The 23,390-nt window shown below is 44.2% G+C and overlaps 2 protein-coding genes across 3 annotated transcripts in view; both read right to left on the bottom strand.

The window, feature by feature from the left end:
* Positions 1 to 6,481: 6,481 nt before the first annotated feature.
* On the bottom strand, positions 6,482 to 11,910 carry C5H15orf40 (chromosome 5 C15orf40 homolog). Its single transcript, XM_032341975.1, has 4 exons — positions 11,743 to 11,910; positions 10,922 to 11,048; positions 8,642 to 8,769; positions 6,482 to 7,366 (listed from the first exon to the last, which is right to left on the bottom strand). The coding sequence occupies exons 1-4, from the start codon at positions 11,854 to 11,856 to the stop codon at positions 7,271 to 7,273; spliced, it is 465 nt and encodes a 154-aa protein (XP_032197866.1). The 5' UTR covers positions 11,857 to 11,910; the 3' UTR covers positions 6,482 to 7,270.
* Positions 11,911 to 12,845: 935 nt separating this feature from the next.
* Positions 12,846 to 23,390, bottom strand: part of BTBD1 (BTB domain containing 1) — a 39,157-nt gene continuing 28,612 nt past the window's right edge. The window contains exons 6-8 of one of the 2 annotated variants that reach the window (XM_032341971.1): positions 18,582 to 18,669; positions 15,174 to 15,320; positions 12,846 to 14,707 (exon numbers count right to left, since the gene is read on the bottom strand). In XM_032341971.1, coding sequence (XP_032197862.1) covers positions 14,549 to 14,707; positions 15,174 to 15,320; positions 18,582 to 18,669 — 394 coding nt within the window. In that variant the 3' untranslated portion in view covers positions 12,846 to 14,548. Of the gene's footprint in view, positions 14,708 to 15,173; positions 15,321 to 18,581; positions 18,670 to 23,390 lie in introns of those variants that run through there. The other variant, XM_032341972.1, reaches the window with a different exon arrangement.

The raw sequence follows: 23,390 nt of genomic DNA, 5'->3' as shown, positions 1-23,390 counted from the left end.
AGGGCTGGGCTGTCTGCTGTGCCGGCTGCTGGCACTACTTACAGGGGCCTATGGGCCCACGGGGCAGGGCTTGGAGTGAGGGATGGGTCTCCAAGGAAAGGTTATTTTCCAATAGTACTGAAATATTCACAGATGGCCTAAGTATCAGCCCTGCCTGCTGGAAAATACGATGAGTCCTTTTAACGTGAGTTATTTCTGTATTCTGCATAAACAGCCCATGTGGTGGTAGTGGTTCGTCTTTGTTTTTTTTTTAAACAGTCACCATTAGACTCCCCTTTATGCTTAAAACGGAGAGGAGGGGTACCTGGGTAGCTCAGTGGGTTAAAGCCTCTGCCTTCGGCTCAGGTCATGATCCCAGGGTCCTGGGATTGAGCCCCACATCGGGCTCTCTGCTCAGCGGAGAGTCTGCTTCCCGCCCCCCCGGGGCTCGCTCTCTCTGCCTGCCTCTCTGCCTACTTGTAATCTCTGTCTGTCAAATAAATAAAAATCTTTAAGACAAAAACAAAAAATGGAGAGGAAATGAAAGTCATGGTTTCTGCTTCATGTGGGAGAGACAGAAAATAACATTAAAAAATTTAAGGATAATTCAGAGAATGATCTGAAGAAAGAATTAAAACAGTGTTAAATGGAATTAATCTCAAATAGTCTTTTGTAATAGCCTATAGCATTAAGCGTAAGGAGCCCTGGCTTCCAGTCCTGTTCTTACCAGGTAGAGGACCTTGAGAAAAATCGGTTAAGCATGGAGCTTACGTGCTCACCTATAAAAATGAAGAAAATACCCTGCCCCTCTTCACAGGGTCATCATAAAAAAAGTGACCAAACATACAAGAGCTTAAGATAGAAACTAGGGCTTTGGACCATTAACTCCCACTGGCACGTAACTGGTGCTGCATAAACATTTGCAGAGTCAATGGGAGGGAAGTATTTGGTAAATTATAAAGCACAGTGTTGATTTAAAGGGTATAGAGTAACTGACAGAAGATAAGGTAGAGCAGGAGATTTATTGAGAGTAAAGATTTGTCATTCTTATGTGAATTAATATATGAATTAGAAAAAGAAATTGTCCTTCAGAATAGAACAAATTTCAAATATCAAAGAAAATTTATATAAATATTGAGCTAAAATTAGCATTTGCTGTTTGAAATTGACACATTTTAAAATGTCAAATGCTGATTATGGAAACATACCAGATTAACATCCTTTTGAGACCAGTTTGCTAGAGACTTGAGCTAGAGGGTTTTTTTCGTTTGTTTGTTTTTTCTTTCTTTCTTGAGTGCTAGGATTTGAGGTTATCCAGAGTACTCATAACCATGGGTCACGGTTCTGAGGACAGTTGGAACTCTTGAAACCAGATCGGAAAAAAGCCATCTGGTGAGATTTCTAGCATGGTTTGGGTTTTCAAAGCTGCATTCCTTATAATGCTCAACAGACAGGATTTAATTTTAATTTTCCCTTTGTAATTTATTCGCCTAAAGGAAAATCTATAATTTTATGATAGAATTGAGTAGTGAAATGTCAGGTTTTTTTTTTTAAATTAATTAATTATTTATTTGACAGAGAGATCAAGATCACAAGCAGGCAGAGAGGCAAGCAGAGAAAGAGGGGGAAGCAGGCTCCCCACTGAGCAGGGAGCCCGACGTGGGGCTCGATCCCAGGACTCTGAGATCATGACCCAAGCCGAAGGCAGAGGCCCAACCCACTGAGCCACCCAGGTGCCCTGTGAAATGTCAGTTTTAAGTTTAGAATACTAAAACGGAAGGAAATGATCTCTTGCCCTGAAGATTACTAGTAACACTAATTCTGAATTCCACATCTTGTTTCTAAAGATAGTTTTTTTAATACCTTAAAATTTTTCCAAGACCCATTCCCTCTGATTCATTCAACCCAAACACAGATTTGGCTGTGTATGGAAACCTATGCCCCTGGCCTTTGACTTCTTTTATTTAGTACTATTTCTTATAGTGAAAGGCAACTTATTGTTTTCATAGAAAATGTAGGAAATAAGACTCCCAGCTCACAGCAGCTTCTAGTATGATTTAATAACTTCAGTTAGCTGGGAAGCTAGCTTGTGAACGTGCTTACTTTGGTAGCGTTAGACAAACAGGTATTATAAACCTGAAATTCATATAAACCTTTTCATTCACCGAAAAGCTTATTTGGGATTTGTCTTTCAATATCTTGTATTTTAACCACAGAATCATATTTGAGATATAAATGAGGATTTTGAAGTACTAGATAGACTTTGGCTAATTCTGTGTGAAAAAACCAATTATATAGGTCACTCAATTCCTTCCTCTATATATAAATTTAGAAATGTGTGCTTTTACAGTCCTCTGGCTTTTAATTTAGAATGAATTAAGGCCAACAGGAGTAAATACTCTTGACACTGGCAGGAATTATGATGTTAATTTTTAGATTTCTACTTCAGAATTCACATAGACTCTTCGTGCTGTGTTCTATACTATCTAAACAAAAATTTCTCTTGGCTCCAGATAAATTATTATGGAGCCAAATCAACAACTAGATTCAAATAGATTATACCATTGGACTCCAAGGTAGCCTTGGGCAAGTATCTCCTCCTCTCTAGAGGTCTAGACCTCTATTAGGACCAAGTTTTGAGGAAAATAGGGACAGTAGTGGAGATCCCTTAACCCATGGATGTTCTGGGAGAGAATGGCCTGGGTCGGGCTGGCTGCATGGGCCTCATCGATAGGGCTGGACACTCTCAGGACGAGCCAGGGTTGAAGCAGCAGCTTCAGCTCCTGCACCACTGCGGAGGCTGCCAGGTGCCAAGAAACATTATCTGAGGAACTGGTTACCAGTGCCCTCAGACGGGAAGTGGAGAGAAGTTGTGGATAACACCCCCCGGATTTTAAGATTTAAAGGACAGTATGAGACAGTAAGAGGACAGGTCTTCCATCAAAACTGCTAACGTGTAATCTGACTGCCCCCTTGCAGGATTAAGTGAAAGCATTTACAGAAAGCGTGCGTCACGGGGCTGGGTACATTGTAGGCTGCAGGTCTGGGTCAGCTGTGTGTGTCCGGAAGTGCAGTGGGCTGGGGGGTGCCTCTGAGCTCGCCTGGTGAAAGAAATGCAGCTCACACGTCTTTCCCCAAAGTCTCCATGGGCTCACGGGCTAATTCAGTTGCTGTTTTCATTCCTGTCCCTAAGGGACACACAGAGCCCCATGTATTAATTACCAGTTAGATTTTCTCTGGGTTTCAGTGACTTCTCTTGAGACAGCTTCAGGGCAATGGTGTGATGATGATCTCATGGTTTTTTTCCACTGTCAGTGCCTTTAACTCCCTAACGGATCTCCAGCCTTTGTCTGAATTACATAAATAAAGCTGCTCTCATTCCTAAAGGCCAGAGCTTTTGCATTTGAGTGTTTTCTCATTTTAAAATTTCCTTCACTGTATATGTTTGGTGTGCATACAAAATAATAAATACTGTAAGGAAGTGAAACACTACCCATCACTGCACTCATCCAGCGATATTGCCTGTTGTGTACGCTGCTCTTTTACCATGCCCACAAATATGTGTAAATTTGATAGTTTTCCTTGTTTACTAAAGTGAGATTGTATATAAATATATATACACACACGTCTATCATTCTTTGTTCGTGCAACGTAACAAACAGGACTCTAGTTCAGTAATTACAGATTAAAAATTAACAGTCTAATACTCTCACGTATGGATTTTCTATTGATTATATGATTATTCTCCGGTAGGTATACATTTAGATTATGTTTCCCCATTTTTGCTCAGATACTCCTTGGCATTTTTTTTTTGTGTGTGTTCTATGAGGTATTCTCCAATGTAGAATATTAGGTTAAAACATCTATATTTTTAGTTAAGTGCCACATTTTCCAAAACACTGTAGCAGTTCACATTCCTGGGTGACAACATATGAATGTACATATGCGTCTCCCCTCTCCCTTCCTAGGACTTCAACTTTTTGTCTAGATGGCCACAGGCGTTGTTTTTGAATTCCGAGAACTTCACTTGGTTTTATGTCCTTGTCAGCCATGCTTTGTCAGTGTTTGCCCTGGGATGCTGCACCTTTTATTCCTTAAAATCCTTTTTTTCCCGGTATTTTCTTGATTATATCTTGAAATCATTGTTCTCTTGCACTTTTGGGGTTCTTTTTCAGGACCCCAATTATGTTGTTGATTTCCCTTTGCCTGACTTTTAGATCTGTCATTTTCCTTTCTTTGCTCACCTTTCTCCCTCCTGCCCTCCAAATTTTGTGCCCTATTTTCAACCTCTTCTCTGTTGTTTCCAACGAGGCCTTTTTCCATGATGCTTTTGTTTAAAAAAGAAGAAATCTGGTAAGCCACCTTTCAAGTGCTCAGTAAGCACATGTGCCTAGCAGCTGCCATCCTGACGGCACAGTTTCGGAAGAGGACTAAAGGCCTGAAGTTCTGTTGACTTGACTCACTCCCCCTCTGCCCCAGTTCTCCAACCCCTGAGGGTATCTCTGGAGAAACACAAGGCTCTGACACAACTTGAAGGCCAGTGTGGTAGCAAAACCATATCATGGAGGCATCTCATGTAGAAATGACCACTGAGCCTGTCAACTGCGCTGCTGAGTTTGGGGGTTCCCCCTGCCCAGACTCTGTATCAAAGGGATTAGATGGACCCACAAACCAGAAGAGGATTAGGAAATGCTGAAAAACTTATCAACTGAAGTGTAGAGGCAGAGGAAAGCCTATCCGGGCAGAAGTAAGAGGTCTTCTCATAACCTTGAAAAGGGCAGTTCCTGTATCAAGAAGTGTGAGTGTCCAGTGTTGTCCCAGGAGAGGGGTTGAGACATGATGAGTCTCTTCGATGGTCCGAGCTCCCTTGCCCCATCCCCTAATTTCTTGGGTTCTGATCCCATGCTCTCCAAGCAGTCTTCAAATGATGACTGGCTTCTTGAAGAGATTTCCCGAAGCAACACAAGCTGCTCACTCGGGGACCCCCACTACACAGTCCATTTGGCAGGTGTGTTCTTCACTCACATTAGTAAACTGGGATTGTGTTTAGAAATGAATTCCTTGCCAATTTTCCAGACCAATTCCATTTTCAAAAACACCAACTAAGCTGGGGATTTCTGCAAACTGCACAATGGAGACACTGGGGGCCACGCGGACTCCACTGAGGTACTGAGCCAGGACCTCTGAGAACCCAGCCAAGGAGGTTACATCATGGAGCAGTTAACACAACACTCTGGCCAGAACCGAACTCGAGGAATGTGGGGCTAAGCCTAAGTAATGTCTCCAAGACCAGACAAGAAGGATTAGCGTGTGACACTGGTAGTCAGGCACTACGGAAGACATCTCCTACTAGTGCTGCTCGCTTCAAAAGGAATCGTCAGTCCCTTCAGAGTCTCGGTGGCTTCCTGCTGTTGTGTTATGGTGCCATCTCTTGGATGTAAACTGAAAATCTAGATTCTTAAAATTTTTAGTCTCTAGTCACATGCATTTTAAAAATCCATAGTGGGGGTCAGTGTGTTTTGGGAACTTATATTTTGCATTACAGTTAAAAGGAACTACTTAACCAAATCCCTTACCACAAATTCCAGGTGATGGGGGGTATGCTAGCAATTCATAGCCCAGAAAAAACCTGCCTCCTTAAGTCTGAGTTTTTGGCTGCTTAGAACTTTAAACATTGCAAAGGTGCCACCTACATTCTCCGGTTCTCTCCCCCACCCGCCAAACCTTTAGACACAAAGGAGCAGGAAGAAGCTTTAGAGCTTTTAGAAAATATCAGAGCTCTTCTCGGTGAGTGGCCTCTTTGCCTGATGGAGGGGGTGATATATGGTCCTGAAACCTAGAGCTGTTGCCTTTTGGCCTCCATGAAGGAAGCGGGCTTAGGGCTGAAGCTGGCCCTGCTAGTTAGAGTGAGTCAGGTAAGGAGAGAAAGTGGGTCCTTGTGAACTCACTTAGCTGCTGCATCAGGCTAACCCCTAAGACAGCCCTGCCTCTGGACTTGCCAGGTAGTGGGCTAATAAATCCCTTTGTTATGTAAGCCAGACAGAGCTGGGTTTCCATTACTTGTCAAGGAAAGCATCCTAACAGTGATCCATGTAAAACAAAACAAAAGAACCACAAGTAAAATGCCGCTAGCACACACGCTGGAACGTGTGGGAAAAGTTCTGAAGCTGAGATCAGGTACAGTAAACCACATTTGGGGGCAATATGGCACAATGCCTTCGAGAAGAAGGCAGCTGAGCGTAACTCATGTTCCGCCATTAGGACTGGCTATGCTCTTGGGTAACCCAACTGACTCTTCTCGTCCTTGGTTCCTATCAACAGAGTAAGAGTTGTACAAGATAATTTTTATTAGTAGTCCTTGGGGATTTTGTATTTTTAAACATTTTGTCTACCAATATATTTTCTCAGGTACTTAGACAAAAGCACAAAACTGCTTTGATTCTGATCAGCAAAGGTAATGAATTTGTTATTTACCTGACCAAATCACTGTTTTTGCATTGGATATTTAAAAACAAGGCATTTATTACTAGCTTTTGAAGCTTTAATGTAGGAGAGATTCCTGATGGGCTTTTACAGATATGGAAAGTAGCTTCCAGGCCCTCTTCTTTTAAGGCTCTTTGGAGATTCACAGGAACTACCAGATTTGAAGACTACACCCTCCAATGAGGACAAAAATTCAGTGACTTCCCCAAAATAATTAATAGTAAATTACAAGTCCTGATAACTCTTAGTTTTTCACTCCACAGTTTTCAAAAGACAAAAAAGGCATTTTTGTATGTAGATAAGCCTTTTAAAATATAAAGACAGACCACAAGCAGTATGACAGGTTTTTTTCTGTCACTTGTAAACTCCAGACAAGGCAATCCTCAGAACCCTAGAGGTGCTGTGGAAACCTGTTCATTTACGATTGGCATAAAATGTGGCCAGGAGTCAAGGGACCGTAGTTCTGGCTGCCACACCTCATGGTGTGATCCCGAACAAGTCTCTGAACTTCTGGAGAGTGGAAGCCCCATCACGGGATCAGAGGGGTGACAGGTCATCCTGAAGGTGTCTTCCAGCTCTGTCATTGTGTAATGCGATGAAATCGGACTGATGTGTTCCAAACTCTTTGGACGTCAGAACCTACACTGAACATACAGCACTTTTAAAATTCCTACTTCTCTTCTGAGTCCTGTTCTTAAATTTTTTTTTCATGTTCTTCAGTGCACTGAGGTATATTTTCCTACTGAACAGCCTCTTCACGAATAGCAATTAAAGCGCTTCTCAAGGATGTACTTCTCATAACTTGCTTTTATTGTTTTTCAACTTGCTGCTTTAATTTCTCCAAGATCTCCTCTGCCGTTGTGGACGCTAACAGCTTCACCACTTTTTCACGAGATTTACCGCCCTGGACCAAAAGCAAAAAATGTTGTCAGGACGACTCACCGAACAGAAAGCGCGGGGCTCGGCCGTGTCCTCAGGGCTGCCCGGTGGCTGCAGCCTTCCTGACCGCTGAGCTACAGCGCCTTCTGTCAGTTCTGCATTCCTGGTCTAACCGACGAGTGTATCTTACGGTCTACCTTACTACAAATGCTGACAATTCTCCAGGGTTTTTACCTTCACATATCAATCTCTCTAATAAAAACTGGCATTCAAATTTCAAAACGAATAGAATCCAGATGTAGAATACTGTGTTTTTAAGTAACTTTTTTGTTTAAAAGTGAAAATTATTTTCTAAATTACCAAATATCGGAACTTTCTATAAACTTTGTATAAAAATAATTCCAAACACAGAACTATTCTGTTACACATTTCTGAAAATTAAAAAAAAAAAAAAAAAACCACCAAAACAAATGCTCCAATTCCACAACCAACTGAGCCAAGAGTTTCATTTGGAAACATCCTTTAAAGAAGGTAAAATCTGAGCAGGGATCATCTATTGGGGTAGAAGAGTGGGAAGCCCCTTTCAGGCCAATGTCAGAGCATGTGCACTGACAGACTCAGAAATGACCTGCCACAGGCGGGAGAGCTATCGAGGGAAGTGGCTGAGGGGAGAGATTTTTAGATGCAGCCTATTAACCAATGACCGACTGCCAGCGAGAACCTGGCTGCAGAGAGTGAGCCACCAGCAGCACCGCTGAGTCCCACTCCTGCAAGTTCTCTTTCAGTAAGTCTTGAGTGACGCCAGGATCATGTGTTGTACACCTCACTCCCAGGTGATCTGATACCGACCCCCAGAGGAAACCCATGATATTAATGACTTCATCTCTTCCTCTCTCTTCCTAATGAGCTTCTCCAGGGAGCCAGGACAACGTGGGGGACCAGAAACATGTAATAGAGTCACTAAAGGACCCTTTCAGACTTCTTAGCATGGTGATGACTTGAAGAGACAGACGGATCAATCTGACAGCAGGTACAGGAATACATGTAGAAAGGAGAAAATGCTCAAAATGGTTTCAACCAAGGAAGAAATGTACAGAGTGTGGTCAGCCTAAGGATCAAGCCAGTAGGAATGAAGGTGACTACACAGAATCACACATGTTAGTGATTAAATGGATGAGAGTTAAAAAACAAACAAACACACAAACAAAAAACCCCAGCTTTTCAATTACTTGGAAAAGAACCCATATTTTTAAATAATGACTGATGCGTAATCATCAAAGCTGTTTCCAGAGAGACCTACCTTATCCAAAACCACGTCACTCTTCCTGAGCTCCAAGACCTTGGAAAGGTACCGACAGAGCTCGGCATTAGCCTCTCCTTCCGACGGGGGGGCTGCTATGGCCACGCTCACCGCTTCCGCTGTCACGTCTGGAATGAAATTAGGGCGGACTGTGTCCTTAAGGAGTGAGGATATTTTGCAAAAGGGTTTGCATTTCCCTGGCACAGAGTGGTTTTTCCATCAATAACTACTGCGTGAAGAAATGAGTGAGTAAACTACTCACACCTGAGGGAACATTATAATAAATACGGCTCCCCCGTTTGAGGAAAGAAATCCAGAGTAAATTGACATTTTCCCTGTCCTGCAGACCAAGATGGGCCTGAAGTCCTTCCTGGGCCTCACGCAACTGGAAACTGCTGGAGTGGTACGCAGAGCCCTACGGTAGGATCAGGAGTCGGGTGAGAACGAGCCAGCCCACAGGTTCTGCCATCAGGAAAATGAGAGCACTGGACTGATTCAGCTCACGTGAAATGCCTCTAAGGTTTTTAAAATGCAGCATTTAAACATTTACACAGCACTTGTATCCACAAATTCAATGGCACACAAACATGTTTTAGGGACTTCACAAATATTAACTTGTTCAATCCTCATAAGAGCTTTATGAAGAAAATATTAATGCCACTATGATCTCCGGTTTACAAATGGGGCAACAAATCCAGATTTGCCCAAGGGCACGCGGCTATAAAGCGATGTTGTCAGTCAAAGTTAAGTATAAATGCATGCTTTGACATGCTGGGCGAAAGAGCTTTGCTTTGGAGGAGTACTCCTGCCTCCCTGGTCGATGCGGCCTCTATAAAGCACTCCTGCCCCTAGTCCCCCATGGTTATTCCGGAGAGAGAGAAATGTCTACTCAAAGAGGTTTGCAAATGCGCTGAAGCTGGTCCGCACCTGGGGTTATGCAGGCATTTTCACACACTTACACCGCGCCCGTGTGAACGACGTGGCCACAAAGTGGCACAACAAGCCGCCTCCCGTCCTGTCACCAATTCCCATACTGCGATGTGCCCTTTTCCTCATTTTAGTAGCTTTCACATCCAGACGGGTCTCACAACAGACGGTAAAGAAAGCGTTCACAGGGATTCTGTCTCGCTGGTACACAGAATACTTGTGTACCTTCTAGTGGCTGGCATCTCGAGACCTGATGACACACGGTATGCCGACAGCGGACTGTCAGTCGCGACTACTCCGAAAATGCGGGCCACGGTGGATGCGGCCCACACAGACAGGCTGACGCAGCCACTAGCACAAACCAGGCCCAGCACCGCAATTAGGAGGCCTTGTTTTCAAAGTGTAAAAAAAGAAAAGGAATAAAGAGCTTTGGAGGAGAAAAAGACCTTCACCTTCACCCAGAATGCTGCCCCCCCCCCACAAGTTCCCCTGGACTCCCCACATTTACAGTAAATGAAAACACAGCTACTCAGGAGCCCTGCCTGCTGGCCTCCCGGTGTCCACCTAAGAGATCCCTGAGGCACCTTTTTGGGCTCCAGGGAATCACCTGAAAGCCTCTTAGTTCAATATCCCATCCCACAGACAGAAAGAACTGGGCCCAGAAAAGTTTTGCATTTAACTCAAAACAAGTTCACACAGGAGTTGATGACCAGGGATCTCAGAGACCAGATTTTCTCTTCCTTCTTGGGCCCGTGGTCTTTAAACTCAACCAAAATGTGTCTTCTTTCTTTCTCTGGCCAATGTCTCCAGTTCTGAAATAGGAGAAACTAATAATTCTAGGCTACATATCTTTCTAGATGTGTCCTTTCTAAAACACCATTATTTATTTATTTATTTTTAAAGATTTTATTTATTTGACAGACAGAGATGCAGAGAGGCAGGCAGAGACAGAGAGAGGGGGAAGCAAGCTCCCTGCTGAGCAGAGAGCCCGATGCGGGGCTTGATCCCAGGACCCTGAGATCATGACCTGAGCCGAAGGCAGAGGTGCTTTAGAGGCAGAGGTGACTGTGCCATCCAGGCGCCCCTAAAATACCGTATTTTTAAGAAGGAAAATATACAATGGTTTTTTTTCATCGAACTTGGTATGCTGTAACTGTGGTATATTCATTCCCTTTTGACACTGGGTTTACTCCTTTACATTAGAATCTAGAATTCTAAAATGGGGACGCCTCTAATCGCAGAGGTGAGAAATACACCAACTGTAGATCACCTTCAGCTCACCAAGGCAAAGGGAGGACGGAGGGGGACTCCCCTTCCCCGCTTAGGCCCCCCGCCCCCATTGTCCACATATACCTGTGACAGCGTTTTGTTTGGACCCGGGTTTGGCATGGATGGCTATGGTGACACAACCTTTAGGATCAACTGCCACAGGACCTAAGGGAGGAAGTGGTCTCTCTGGCTCCTTGCTCTGGCTCTTACCCTAAAACGACAACAACAACCACACTACAACTTTACAGGCTATAAGGCACTTTCTCACACGTTCGAGCCTTCCACGACTCCCTTTCTCCTTAAACCAGGACAAGCTAGTCGCGCCCGGGCACTTCTGGCCACCTGGAAAGGTTTCACAAGCATCCCCAACCAATTCTCGCCCGAAGCCCTCCGATCAACCCAACCGAGTGTTCCCCTCCCGCGCTGGGAAGACGGAGCTCTGGCTCCCAAACCTCAGTGCTGGTCCCCAACCCCAGGCGCAGGGACCGCTTCTTACTCGTCCTTGCGCCTCCGGCAGCACGAGCTGACAAACTGCTGTGCTCAACCAGGCGGGAAGAGTGTGTGGGGCCAGGAAGGGCCGGCCACGGCCACGAAGGCCTGCCCAGCGACGGAAGCTGCGGCCGGACTCCGCGCGCAGGGCACTCGGCAGCGGGGCCGCAGGTGCGCGGACGGTGCGCACACGGGGGGCGAGGACGCGAGGCGCGCACCGGCGGCCCAGCGCGGGAAGGCGCCTCCCCGGGCCTCCGACGCCGGGGGACGCTGGCCCTGCGGGGACGCGGCCGTCCGGACAGAGTGGGGCGGCACAAGACCGCAGGAGCCCCGGGTCTGGGGAGCCGTGAGCCGCGGGCCCCGCCTCTCTCCCGCACGCCGCCCACCCTCCCCCTGCCACGGGGCTTGCCACTGGCCTTGTTCGTCGCACCGGCTTTCTTGGGCATCTCGGCGCTTAAGGAGAGCCGGGCAAAGGCTCGGAGCCCGCGCCCCGACACTAGCGGCCTCAGCCAGCAGCCCAGCCGCAGCATCCCCACGGGGAAGCCGGGCAGAGACGAACGGGCGCCGGAAGATCCCTCTGCGCCTGCGCACGTGGGCAGGAGCGGCTCCGCAGGCCCGCGTCTGCGCTCCTGCCCCAGGGCGACCCCTCCCGGCCGGCGGGAGCATGACCCCTCGTCCTCAACAGCAGCCCAGGACCAGGACGGAGAGCTGGGGCCTGGACCCTGTAGTGAGGGATGGCCTCCCAGACTCCCAAGCGAGGAAGGCTGTGCTACCGCTGGTCTTCTCTTGCCTCCTGGGAACAGAGGATATAGCAGGGAGCACAGTCCATGTGTGGATGGAGCACCTGCTTTGTGCCCGTAGCTGAGGATTCCACAATGTAAGAGAGGAAATACTCTGATGGACGATGTGGCAAGCGATGAGGCGGGGGGGGGGGGGGGGGGGGGGGGGGGGGGGGTGCCGGGGGACCTGCCTGCCGCTCAGACGGAAGATGGTGGCCTGAACCAGGACGACGGCAGCGGGGCCGAAAGCGGAGAGTGGATCATCCCTGGGACATTCAGGAGCTGCGGCTGGCGGAGGAGACCTGGGTTTGTAGTCGGCCTCCCCACGACGACCTTTTGAAACATTACCATCTCTCTGCCCAGGAAGTGGGTTTTATAACAGTCTCCCCTCATACTGATGGGAGGCACAGAGGTGAGCTCCTCAGTGCACAGCCAGCACCCAGCGACCACTCTGGTGTCCATGAACACCACACAACCATCCCAGAATGACAAGACATTCTCCCACCTCCTGAGATTAGATCAAGGGAGAAAAACTGGAGGCCACAAAAAAGGATCAAGCAGCAGAGAGATGGGCAGCACTGATTCCCGCGTTCCAGTGACTCACTCCAAGTGGTGCACTCTTACTTTGTGTTGAATTACCTCCATAAATTAAAGACAAGGTTAAACCTCAATCAGCTAGAACCCTTGTTCCCAGTGTCTTACACTCAACTTTCAGAAGAAAAAGACAAATGACAAAAACCTAAAAGGATAATAGATATTTATTTATAAAATTCCAGGGGATGTCCCATATCAGTAAACAGTTCCGTTGCTTATCCCTTCTACAGCTACCTTCAGTGACAATCATTGTTCAGTGCAACATACTTGAAAAGCATTTGAAATGCCTCAAATGTCAAAAAAACATTAACCGCTGTACCCAGGGCATGCCATACATCGTAAGGTAGAAGGACTTTCCGTAACAGTCACGATAGGGTGTTCGCTGGTTAATCTTTAATCAGAACCACACATTTCATCAATATTCCAGTTAGCTGAGGTTTATATCCACAAGATACCAGAGACAGAAAATGTCCCTTCTTCAGCAATTTTGAGACCTCCGCCACCAACACACCTTACTACCTTCTTGAAAATATAAAATGAAGTACTATTTTAGATGAAAAATTTTTATGTCCTAATTACTATTATTTAGAAAACCTTAATTCTTTTTAAGTTGTTACTTAAAAGAACGGACTTTTAACCATCTTCCCAAACTATTTGCATATCTTAAACTTAATTACACATAAGCTTCTTTTTAAACAAGATAATCACTTTGGAGGGAAAAAGAGAATGTTATTTATATAAAAATTTTGCTTTATAAAAAAGTATACAAATGTTATTCTACCAGATATACTCCCTATCCCCTCCTAATACAGCTGTACCTGTGACATGAGCTGAGGTCAGAAATATGAAACCTATCTTACTTCTTGGGTAGAACTGTGTAGGTGACAGAAAGTATACTTTTTAGCAGGAGTGATTCTGTTGGCTATCTTTAAAATCTCAGAGTAGTCGTTAGAAAGGTCAGTATTTTATTCAGTTTCCTGTTATGTAATATTATCGCCACAATGCTGAACTGATGCTGGCTAGCTGGTGGCCCCCAGCAGCGCCGTCTCGACCTCGGGCATTCTCAAGGGCATCCCCCATACAGACACACTGAGTACAATGGTGCAGTTTAGTGATAAAGAGTCCAGTCTTAGACTCTACCTTTAGATCCTCTGTTTATGTCACATTATTGTGAATCTGTACAAACTCCATTTATAGTTTTAAATTGTACTACATAACACGACTAATATACTACTATAAAATATCCTTTTTTGTAAATACATAGAGAATGCTCTACAACTTTATTAGGCCTACTTCTAGCAATATTCTGAATGCTAACGACCAGATACTTCAAAACTCCGAATATAAGGTCAGTTTTCTTAATTTTCTGAAATTAGTTATGTGAATTAATAGGAATTCTGTAGGAATACTGACCCATCTCATTCCATATAACCTACAGAATAGATAAGCCTGTAAGTCCAACTCACCTAAACTTCACAACAGTTAAAACTACGACAATAACAACAATGAAACCAGCTGTCTGAAACTAGAATCTTTCTATAAAACTGTGGAAAGACCATGAGTCAGCTGATTTATGAAATTATACAAGGTAAAGCTGAAAGCTGCATTTATTTTTTTAAACACTTATGCCCAGTTTTCTTTTCCTCTAAGGTTATAAGAAAATGTAAAACTCCTTTTAAACCATGCACAGCCTTAAATCAACATTCTTCATATCCTCTAAGAAACTAAAATGTTTCTTATAAATATTATAAATATTCATGACACTGAAACTATTTTTTGTGGCCAGTTTTTTATGCCTTTGAGACTAGATGGTATGCTACTATTTAGCCAAAATGTCCAGAATGCTGAATTATGTATAAAATATTATTTCTGGTATCTGTCCATCCTCTATTGACGTGCCATTATTATTGCCGGGAGAACTGAAAAAGAAAAAAACAGTCTTGCTAGCAGTAGGTGTCTCATGCATGACCTTCTTCAATCCTTTTGTGCCATAGTGGGAGTCTGGACCCTAAATGAGAACAAAAGGTTCATTAGTAATTTTCATTTCATAAGCACTCAATTTAATGTGGTGCTTTAATTAGATTAATGATTATGTTGCATTATAATCCTTGTATGAAATTTCATGCTAAGCCATTTCATGAAAAATAAAAGTTTTTGCTACAAAGTCAGTTAATTAGTAAAAATACTGAATGCAGAAGTCAGCTTTTAGGCAACAGTGAACGGTTTTAAGAAAATAATTATTTTATCTTCTGTCAAACATTCAAACTCCTACTCAAGCCAAGGGCTACTTCTTGCGAAGAACATTTCTGAGCAGAGCTGTGCTGAGAAGCGCTAGAGCACTCTAACTCCCAGCCTCCTTCCTTCCCCTCTTCCTAAAGGCTTTATTGTCAGGGACTCTCATTGTCTCTGGAAGACCGCTCTGTAACAAGAGGAAACCCACCAGTTCACCCTCTGGAACATTCTGGAAGACTTACTTTGAGCGTCGCGCATGCCGTGTAGCACACGTTGGGCAGGATCTCTATGGGTTCTTTGAACATGACCCTGAACGTGTTAGCAGTCCCGTCACAACTGAATCCAGTATCGTTCTGTCCCAGAGTTTGTTTCTTTTCATATTCAATGATCTGTAAGTTTTCAAAGAGAAGGTACACCTCAGTTATATCACCTGATGCCAGGGTTCACAGAAAGGAGTACGGAGCCCTGAGGAACAGCGACTGCGTCCCTGTGTGATTCTTCTGTACTTACCGCGAACCCATCCGCTCCCCACAAGACGTCTCTAATAGCTTGTCAAGGGCAGGGGGATGCCAGCTAACTGGGGCCGGGCTCTGGTCAGAGGGGTTTCCACAGAAGACACACGGATCGGGAGACTGCTTTTAAGAGCATCTGGATTTTATTATTTATTTATTTATTTTTAAAGATTTTGTTTGACAGACAGAGATCACAAGTAGGAAGAGAGGCAGGCAGAGAGAGAGGAGGAAGGCAGAGGCTTTAACCTACTGAGCCACCCAAGCACCCTGAGCATCTGGATTTTAGACACTGAGGAAAATGGGCCTTGACTCCTTGCTAGCCTGTGTCTTGCCACTAGAAAATTCCCTCAGCATTTCCTCTGTTATTTGCTGAGATTAAAATGACCTGAAAATCGGGTACGCAGATATTGAAAATGTGAACATCGTGTGTTTTCGATTTAGCTCCATACTCGGCGCCAGGCCGCAGGGACACCCCCTCACGAAGCTTCTGGCACCGGCCGTGTGCGCAGGGACGCTTCAGCGCGGCGCCGGCAGCAAGCGCCCGCGGAGGGCGAAGCGGCTCGACGGAGGACGATTTTACTCCGTCGCGAAGGGGTGAGGCTGCACAGAGGAGTTTTAAAAGCTCCAGTCAGAGCTTCCCAGGACACAAAGCCCGTGCGAGGGAACAGGCCGCGCAGAGGCCGAGGCTCGAAGACCCGCCTTTTCACACCCATGAGACAAAAACAGGGCAGTGGTCACCTCCGCAGGGACGGTGGCTGGAGCTCACAAGGGGTCCCCGGGGACGCTCTAAGGCCCTGTTCCCTGATCTGGCTGCCGGCTGCATGAGTGTAGTCAGTGTGTGACAAGCAAGCCACGTGTGCCACTTAGAAATACATGTACTTTCCTAAATGCCCCGCACAGTTCCATATACAACTTAAACCCGGGGCGCCTGGGTGGCTCCGTCAGTTGGGTGACTGCCTTCAGCTCAGGTCACGATCGTGAGGTCCTGGGACTCAGTCCCGCATCGGGCTCCCTGCTCACTGGGGAGCCTGCCTCTCCCCATGCTTGTGCGTGCTCTCTCTCTCTCTGTCAAATAAATAAAATCCTTAAAAAACAAAACAAAGCAAAACAACACGGAAAACCGTGGCAGGCTGGTGTCCCCCCCCCCACAGCAGACCCCTACACTTCTCTGAGCAGTCACACTGGTTCACTGGGAGGAACACTTGCTTCGCCTTCTCCCTAAGGCTGCGGGGAGAATGCCATTAGAAACTGTACGGCGGGCACCACGGCTGCCACAGCAGACAAGGAAACTGAGGCTGAGAGACGCTGCCTGACTTGGGCCACCATCACACCTCGACGTGGAGCTAAGATGCAAACCCACAAGGGTCTACCTGCTGCTACATTTGGAGGGTGTGTGATGCCAGCCCCTGGGAAGAAAATAAAGACAAGTCCGATTTCCATTCATTTTACTCAGTTTTTATATTTTTCCATTTCAACAGACCTACATCCCTGATGCCCTCTCTCGGGCCTGCAGAAGACAGAGCCTGCTAAGGTGGGTTCCCGGATCCTACTGGGGTGGGATCTTAACATCCCCTCGGATGTGAAGTGAAACAGGGTTTACCTGTGGAAAGCTTCTGTACCCCTCTGAGGTTTGCTGTGGTTTTACTGCACTTAACACAGTAAAAATAAAATTTTCTAACCTTTAAAATCTTTCCAATTTCAGTGGGTTTTGAAAGTATTTGTTAAAAATATTAAAAATGTCACCTTCTGGGGTGCCTGGGTGGCTCAGTCAGTTAAGCACCTGCCTTCGGCTCAGGGTCCTGGGATCAAGCCCCGCATCGGGCTCCCTGTTCAACAGAGTCTGCTTCTCCCTCTGCCCCTCCCCCTATTCATGCTCTCTCTCAAATAAATAAAATCTTTCCCAAAAAAAGCCACCTTCTAGTTGGTTTGTAACAAGTAACAAAATGGTGCAAGTAGTGTGAATTTATCAGCGGATTCTTTACTTTATTTATTTAACCAATATCCATACCCAAGGAGGGACTTTAACGCATAGCCCCCAGAATCAAGAGGTGTATATTCTACAGACTCAAGCCAGCTGGGGACCCATCAGCTGAAATTTTTTAATTAATTAATTTAGTTAGTTAGTTAGTTATTTGAGAGACAAACAGAATGAGCAGGAAGGACAGCAGACTCCACACTGAGCACCGAGCCCAACATGGGGCTCCCTCTCACGATCCGAGCCAAAACCCAGACTTGGGGCCTGACGGACTGCAGCCGCCGAGCACCCCAGCTGAAGTTCAAGGGGACTGCGGCAGACAGGATTAGACAACGAGCATGTCGTCGTGAGCAGGGCCAGCAACGCGGCTCTTCCCTCGGATGCTGGAGTCTTTGTGAGGCAGTGAGGCATCTTTTTCAACTGTCATCAAATCAGATGTTTGAACTGATCCGTATTTTGAAAACTAACGATGTATTTTGAACACAAAGTTCACCAAGGTTTTTACTATTAAAATAATATATTAACAACATTTCAGAGAAGGCAGTTATTTTCTACTGATATAAGTTTTTAAACACTGTTTACTTCCTTTTCTCATTTCTATTTTTGTTTTAACTTATGCAAAATATCAAAGTACAGTATTAACATGCGCAGTAAATACAAGTCCAGTGTAGATGTGTTTCAAAAACAATTTCACTAACTGGACAGCAGGAGAACACTGGTTTACTGAAAGAGAATGCGAAAGGTATTTAACTTTCTACCAGATTAAGAACTGGGGTGGAGAAGATCTAAAGCATGAGGCAGGGTCTAGTCAGACAATCAGAGATCAGAAGGTGTTCATAGTAGTTCTGAGAAATTAAACAGTTTCAAGCCCTAGAGTTCGAAGTGCCACAGAAAAAGCCGGTGGGTGTTTTAAGACAATGCACAGCAGGAATGACCCACAGAAGTGCTTCCTGGAGAAAGGAGAGCTCCTTCGATGCTAATGCTTCTAGGAAGACCCCAGGACCCCGATTCTCTGAAACCACTCTTGATCAGTTGCAAAAGAGAACTTTCTAGGCTTTCTGATGCCTTTGATAATTATATTGAAATCTGGTTTGTCAAAATGAGATCTTACTGTAAAAATACGCTTGTTATATTTCAATTATATAGTGAGGAAGAAAGTGTACCTGTATATTCACTTGATAATCCGTGGGACCATGAATAGATCCGTATAAACCAAATCCGACTACAGAGATTCTTCTATTAACTGTGAACCTGAGAATGAAATCAGATATAAAATAGACATATAATTCAGTGAATATTCATATTCTGAAGGCTCATAAAACTTCTAAGTGTTACCTGGAATAACTAACATTGCTCATAAAAAGGCAAACTGTCATAAATGTGATCTCCTTGGAGGTGTTATCTGTTTACTAAAAAACTCTTTCTAGAGTAAATTTTAACTTAAGTAACTTAAGTAGAACTTGTGTTCTGTACTGTACATTTCTGACAGTCAAACAGCCACTTTTACTGTAATGATAATTTTAATGATGTATTAGTCCAAATACATGTGCCCACCTCCTTCATGAACACAAATGTGTGAGTCATCAGGCCTGAAGCCCAGCGGCCCGAACTAGAAAACTTCTTGGCAGGATGAACACTTACTCAAGGCCTGTCAGACTTGGGCACCGGGCCTGGCACCAGGGAAACAATGGTCAGCAAGCTCGTCTACCCACACTGCACCTGTGGCCTAACAGAGGACGCCAGTAACAGGCAAGTAAGTGAAGGACTCAGCCGGTAATTCCAGGTCGGGCTCAGAGCCGTGAAGGAAGAGGCTGCCGTTCCCAGAACACAGAGGTGCAGTGTGGGGTCAGGACCCGACTGACGCAGGTGGATTGGAATGAGATCTTCCACAACAATTACCAAGTCCAGTTCGGTCGTAACAGTTAAAAAACAGACCCACCTTACTCCATTTTATGAATGTACAAAAACTGACAGGAAGTACAAACAGCCCTGAAAGACCCTATGACCAGCGGTCATCGGTGACATAAAACAGGGCCCCTCGGCCTCTTCTGTAGCAATGTCAGTGCTTACTACTCCCACACACCGAGTCCTTCCCCAGCCAGATGCAGGGCTTCGAGATTTAACTTGCTGGGTCACAAAGTGTGGCATAGCTGGGGGGCTGCATACCTGCTTGGGCCAAAACGCCTGTGCTCTTACCCACTATAGTCCAGGGCAAAGACTGTCTCAAGAGTTTTAAATATATTGTTGATAACACAGGTTTTTTCTTATTTTAAAAATGTAGGGGCGCCTGGGTGGCTCAGTTGTTAAGCTCAGGCCATGATCCCAGCATCCTGGGATAGAGTCCCTCATGAGGCTCCCTGCTCGGCAGGAAGCCTGCTTTTCCCCCTCCTACTCCCCCTGCTGGTGTTCCCTGGCTCTTTCTCCATCAAATAAATAAATAAAATCTTAAAAAAAAAAAAAAGGTAATATATTCTCTGTAAAAAAAATTAGAAAATGCAGCTAAACAAAGACAATTTTTTTTTTAAAGATTTTATTTATTTACTTGAGAGAGAGACAGTGAGAGAGAGCATGAACGAGGAGAAGGTCAGAGAGAGATGCAGACTCCCCATGGAGCTGGGAGTCCGATGCGGCACTCGATCCCGGGACTCCAGGATCATGACCCGAGCTGAAGGCAGTCGTCCAACCAACTGAGCCACCCAGACGTCCCTAAACAAAGACAATTTTAAAGCATCACTAAATCTACGACCCAGAGAGAGGCCCCACTTATCCTTTGGTGCATTCTCTTTCTAGACTTTTGGTTCTGTTTTCTAACAATGGGAAAGTAAGACTTGTTTTCTATGAACACGTTGCTTTAAAAAATCATCTCAGAACACACACACACATATATATATTTTTTGCAACTTTTCATTTAAAAGGCTGAACAATTACTACTGGTCCACTACATTTAACTAATTTCTCATTGTTGGATAATCTAGATTACTCCCAATTTTTTTATTATAAAACAGTGCCATCATGAATAGTCTTTCAGGGCCTTAATTATGTCCCTAGTATAAAGTCCTAGAAGTATAACTGCTAAGGAAAATGAAAGGCATATTCTTAAAGCTTTAGATTAACATTATCAAATTGCTTCCCAGGAAGACTAGCACACTTTCCACCCCACAGGGAACAAAGATTGATTCTATCTCAGGCTAGCAGTGCTGAGTGAGTCTATTTATATTTCTTTGATTACTAATGAGTTAAAACATTTGCTCATATGCTTACCATTATTGGATTTTCTCTTTAATGAAATAAAAGAGATTTTTCTCTGCTGATGAGTGTCTTTTTCATGTGGATTTGAAAGGCCATGTTATATAGCTGTGCTTTGTCAGTAAACATCCACTATGGAAAGTAGCCTGTTTGTCATTTATTTATTAACTTCATGGTGGCTTTGGAAGTAAAAATGTTGTATTATCTGTAGTCAAATTATATGATCTCCGCCAAGTTCAAAGAAGCCTATCTCACCCCACTGTAACATTCATCTCCTCTAGCACTGTCATGATTTCATTTTTTTAATGTTAAAATTTAACTTTATACAGACAGTGCTAGATGGGATCAGAAAGGATCTAACTTGATTTTCCCAGAGGTTAATCCTTTCTTCCCTTTCTAAATTTCCTCCCTTATATTCTAAATGCTCATCTACGTTAGGCTGGTTTCTGAACTCTCTACTGTGTTCCATACAACACTTATTTCAGCATTATAATACTTCTCACATTCGATCCATGCTGCTCTTTTAAAGAGAGAAACATTTAGTCTTCCAGGTCAACTTTAGAATAGTTTTGCAAACCACTCCTCCGTACCAAACACACGCGACTTCTGATAGGAACTGCACACACAGGGTTAATCTGGAAAGACGCGGATTCCAGTCCAAGTTCTCCAATTTTTCATAAAGGTAGTCAACTGTGTGTTTCTTAGGATTTATTCCTGCTCCTTTATGTTGTCACTGTGAGTGATATGTTTTTTATTTAATATTTTAACCGAAAATCTAAATATTTTTCAAATTTTGTCTTTTTATGGTGGCAAACTACACAACAAAACATACCATCTCAGCCATTTTTTAAGTGCTCAGTGGTACTGAGCGCACTCAACCCTTGCTACCGTCCATCTCTGTAGCTGAATTCTGAGGACACGCAGGAATGTCACTGGCTCTTGTATACACCTTTCGCAAGTGGTCACTATTCTCTTTCACTGGTTCCAACAGATTTTTACTGATCCTGAGATTATCCAGACGAACCCCTTGTTCTCAAAATGAGTCCGGTCCTCAAGAAGGCCAAGCTCTGTTTGCACCAAGGTGTAGGGTCAATACTGGCAGGGAACCAGGGGCACCAGATTAACTGCAATGGTTAGCAAAGTCTCCCAAAACAAAGAATCCCAATCAACTTTCAAGTGTCCTATCAGAATTCATGCAGGTTAAAAACTCATTTATAACTACATGAGTTCAACCTAATTCTACCTAATTCCTAATTTATTTATAAATAAACAAACCAAACATTTTTTGTCATCGTTGTCATAAAGCAAGATCACTTCTACAGAGAGGATGTGTCTTTTGCCTGTGCAAAGAATGGAATTAGGGCATTATAACCAGTCCTCTGTTCTCTTTGCAAAGTGGGGTCCCCAAGTCCCTAGCATCACTCAGTGCTTCAACACAAACCAAAGATTTTTTTATGACAATTTTTATATTCACTGACCTTTACAAGAGGTGATCAATATAGAGCAGAAATATTATATAGTTAATTCTCGTATTTGTAGTAATCATATTCTATAAAGTTGCACAAATACTAAAGCATTGCTCCTGGCGGGGGGGGGGGGGGGCATGTGTACACACACACACACACACACACACACACAAACCTCACATGCGTTATAATCCTAAAAACAGCTCATCGTAGTATATTCCATTTTCTTTATTTTACAAAAGAGAATACAAAGGTTCAGAAGTGTTCCGTGACTTGCCTGAGGTCCCCCACCAACAGGTGCAGAGTTAGGGTTCACATGGCCCAGAGCCTGTCCTGCAGGACCCTGCACGGCCCTCTTCTATCTCCATTCGCACAGGATAGAGAAAATAAGGCACAGAGCATCTCCTTGTGTGACCTCACATAGGAACACAGTCCCCCAGCCCCAAAAAACTCTCCTGTGACTTAAGAAAGCACCTCAAGTTCTGATATGTGGAGTATAAATAAGTTTTAGAGAGTCAGCGAGTTGCAAATCTAAAAACAAAATAAATAGGAGTGACTGTATTTTGTTTTATTTGAAACCTTTAAAAAAAATGACATGATTAGCAGCAACACCGCTCCTGGTTTTTGACACATCAGGATGCTACACCTGTCCCCCACCAGCGTAGTGGTCTCAGCACACTAGTGCGCACACGCACTGCCTGCTTCTGTCTGTACAGTGCCCACACACCGAAGCACGGCTTTTACTTGATCTCAGTTATGGTTACTGCTCCATTACAACTAGGTCATCATGGCAATTAAAAGCAATGTGTGAAGCATATGGTCTATGAATTTCATCAGTTTAGTAAAGAGGGAATATAAAATGTTTTATTATAAAAAAGAACTGGTACTAATGTAGATAATGTCATCTGCAAATAATGAAAAAGACTTCTTCCTTTCCATTATTCAAGGCTCTAATTTCCTTACTCTTTATGACAATCATAAAAAAAACCCATCACCCAGAATTATAATACTGCTGAAACCCAGAAAGGCTGGCCAGCATTGCTCTCTTGAGGTTTTGACAGTCTACCATGTGAAAGAATTTTTCTAGACCAAGTCTATGAACAGTTAGATCTGGAATGAAGGTGAGATTTTATCAAGTCTTTCTGACACCTACTGAAACAATCATATTCCTTTTTTTCTTTGGTCTGCTACTGTGGTTAATGGGTATTTAATGTATTTTGTAATACTGAGCATTTTTTCAATCTTCACATACACCCTGTT

This window comes from Mustela erminea, chromosome 5 (genome assembly GCF_009829155.1).
Source record: "Mustela erminea isolate mMusErm1 chromosome 5, mMusErm1.Pri, whole genome shotgun sequence".
NCBI lineage: Eukaryota > Metazoa > Chordata > Mammalia > Carnivora > Mustelidae > Mustela > Mustela erminea.
This window is presented reverse-complemented; position numbering and strand designations above follow the sequence as displayed.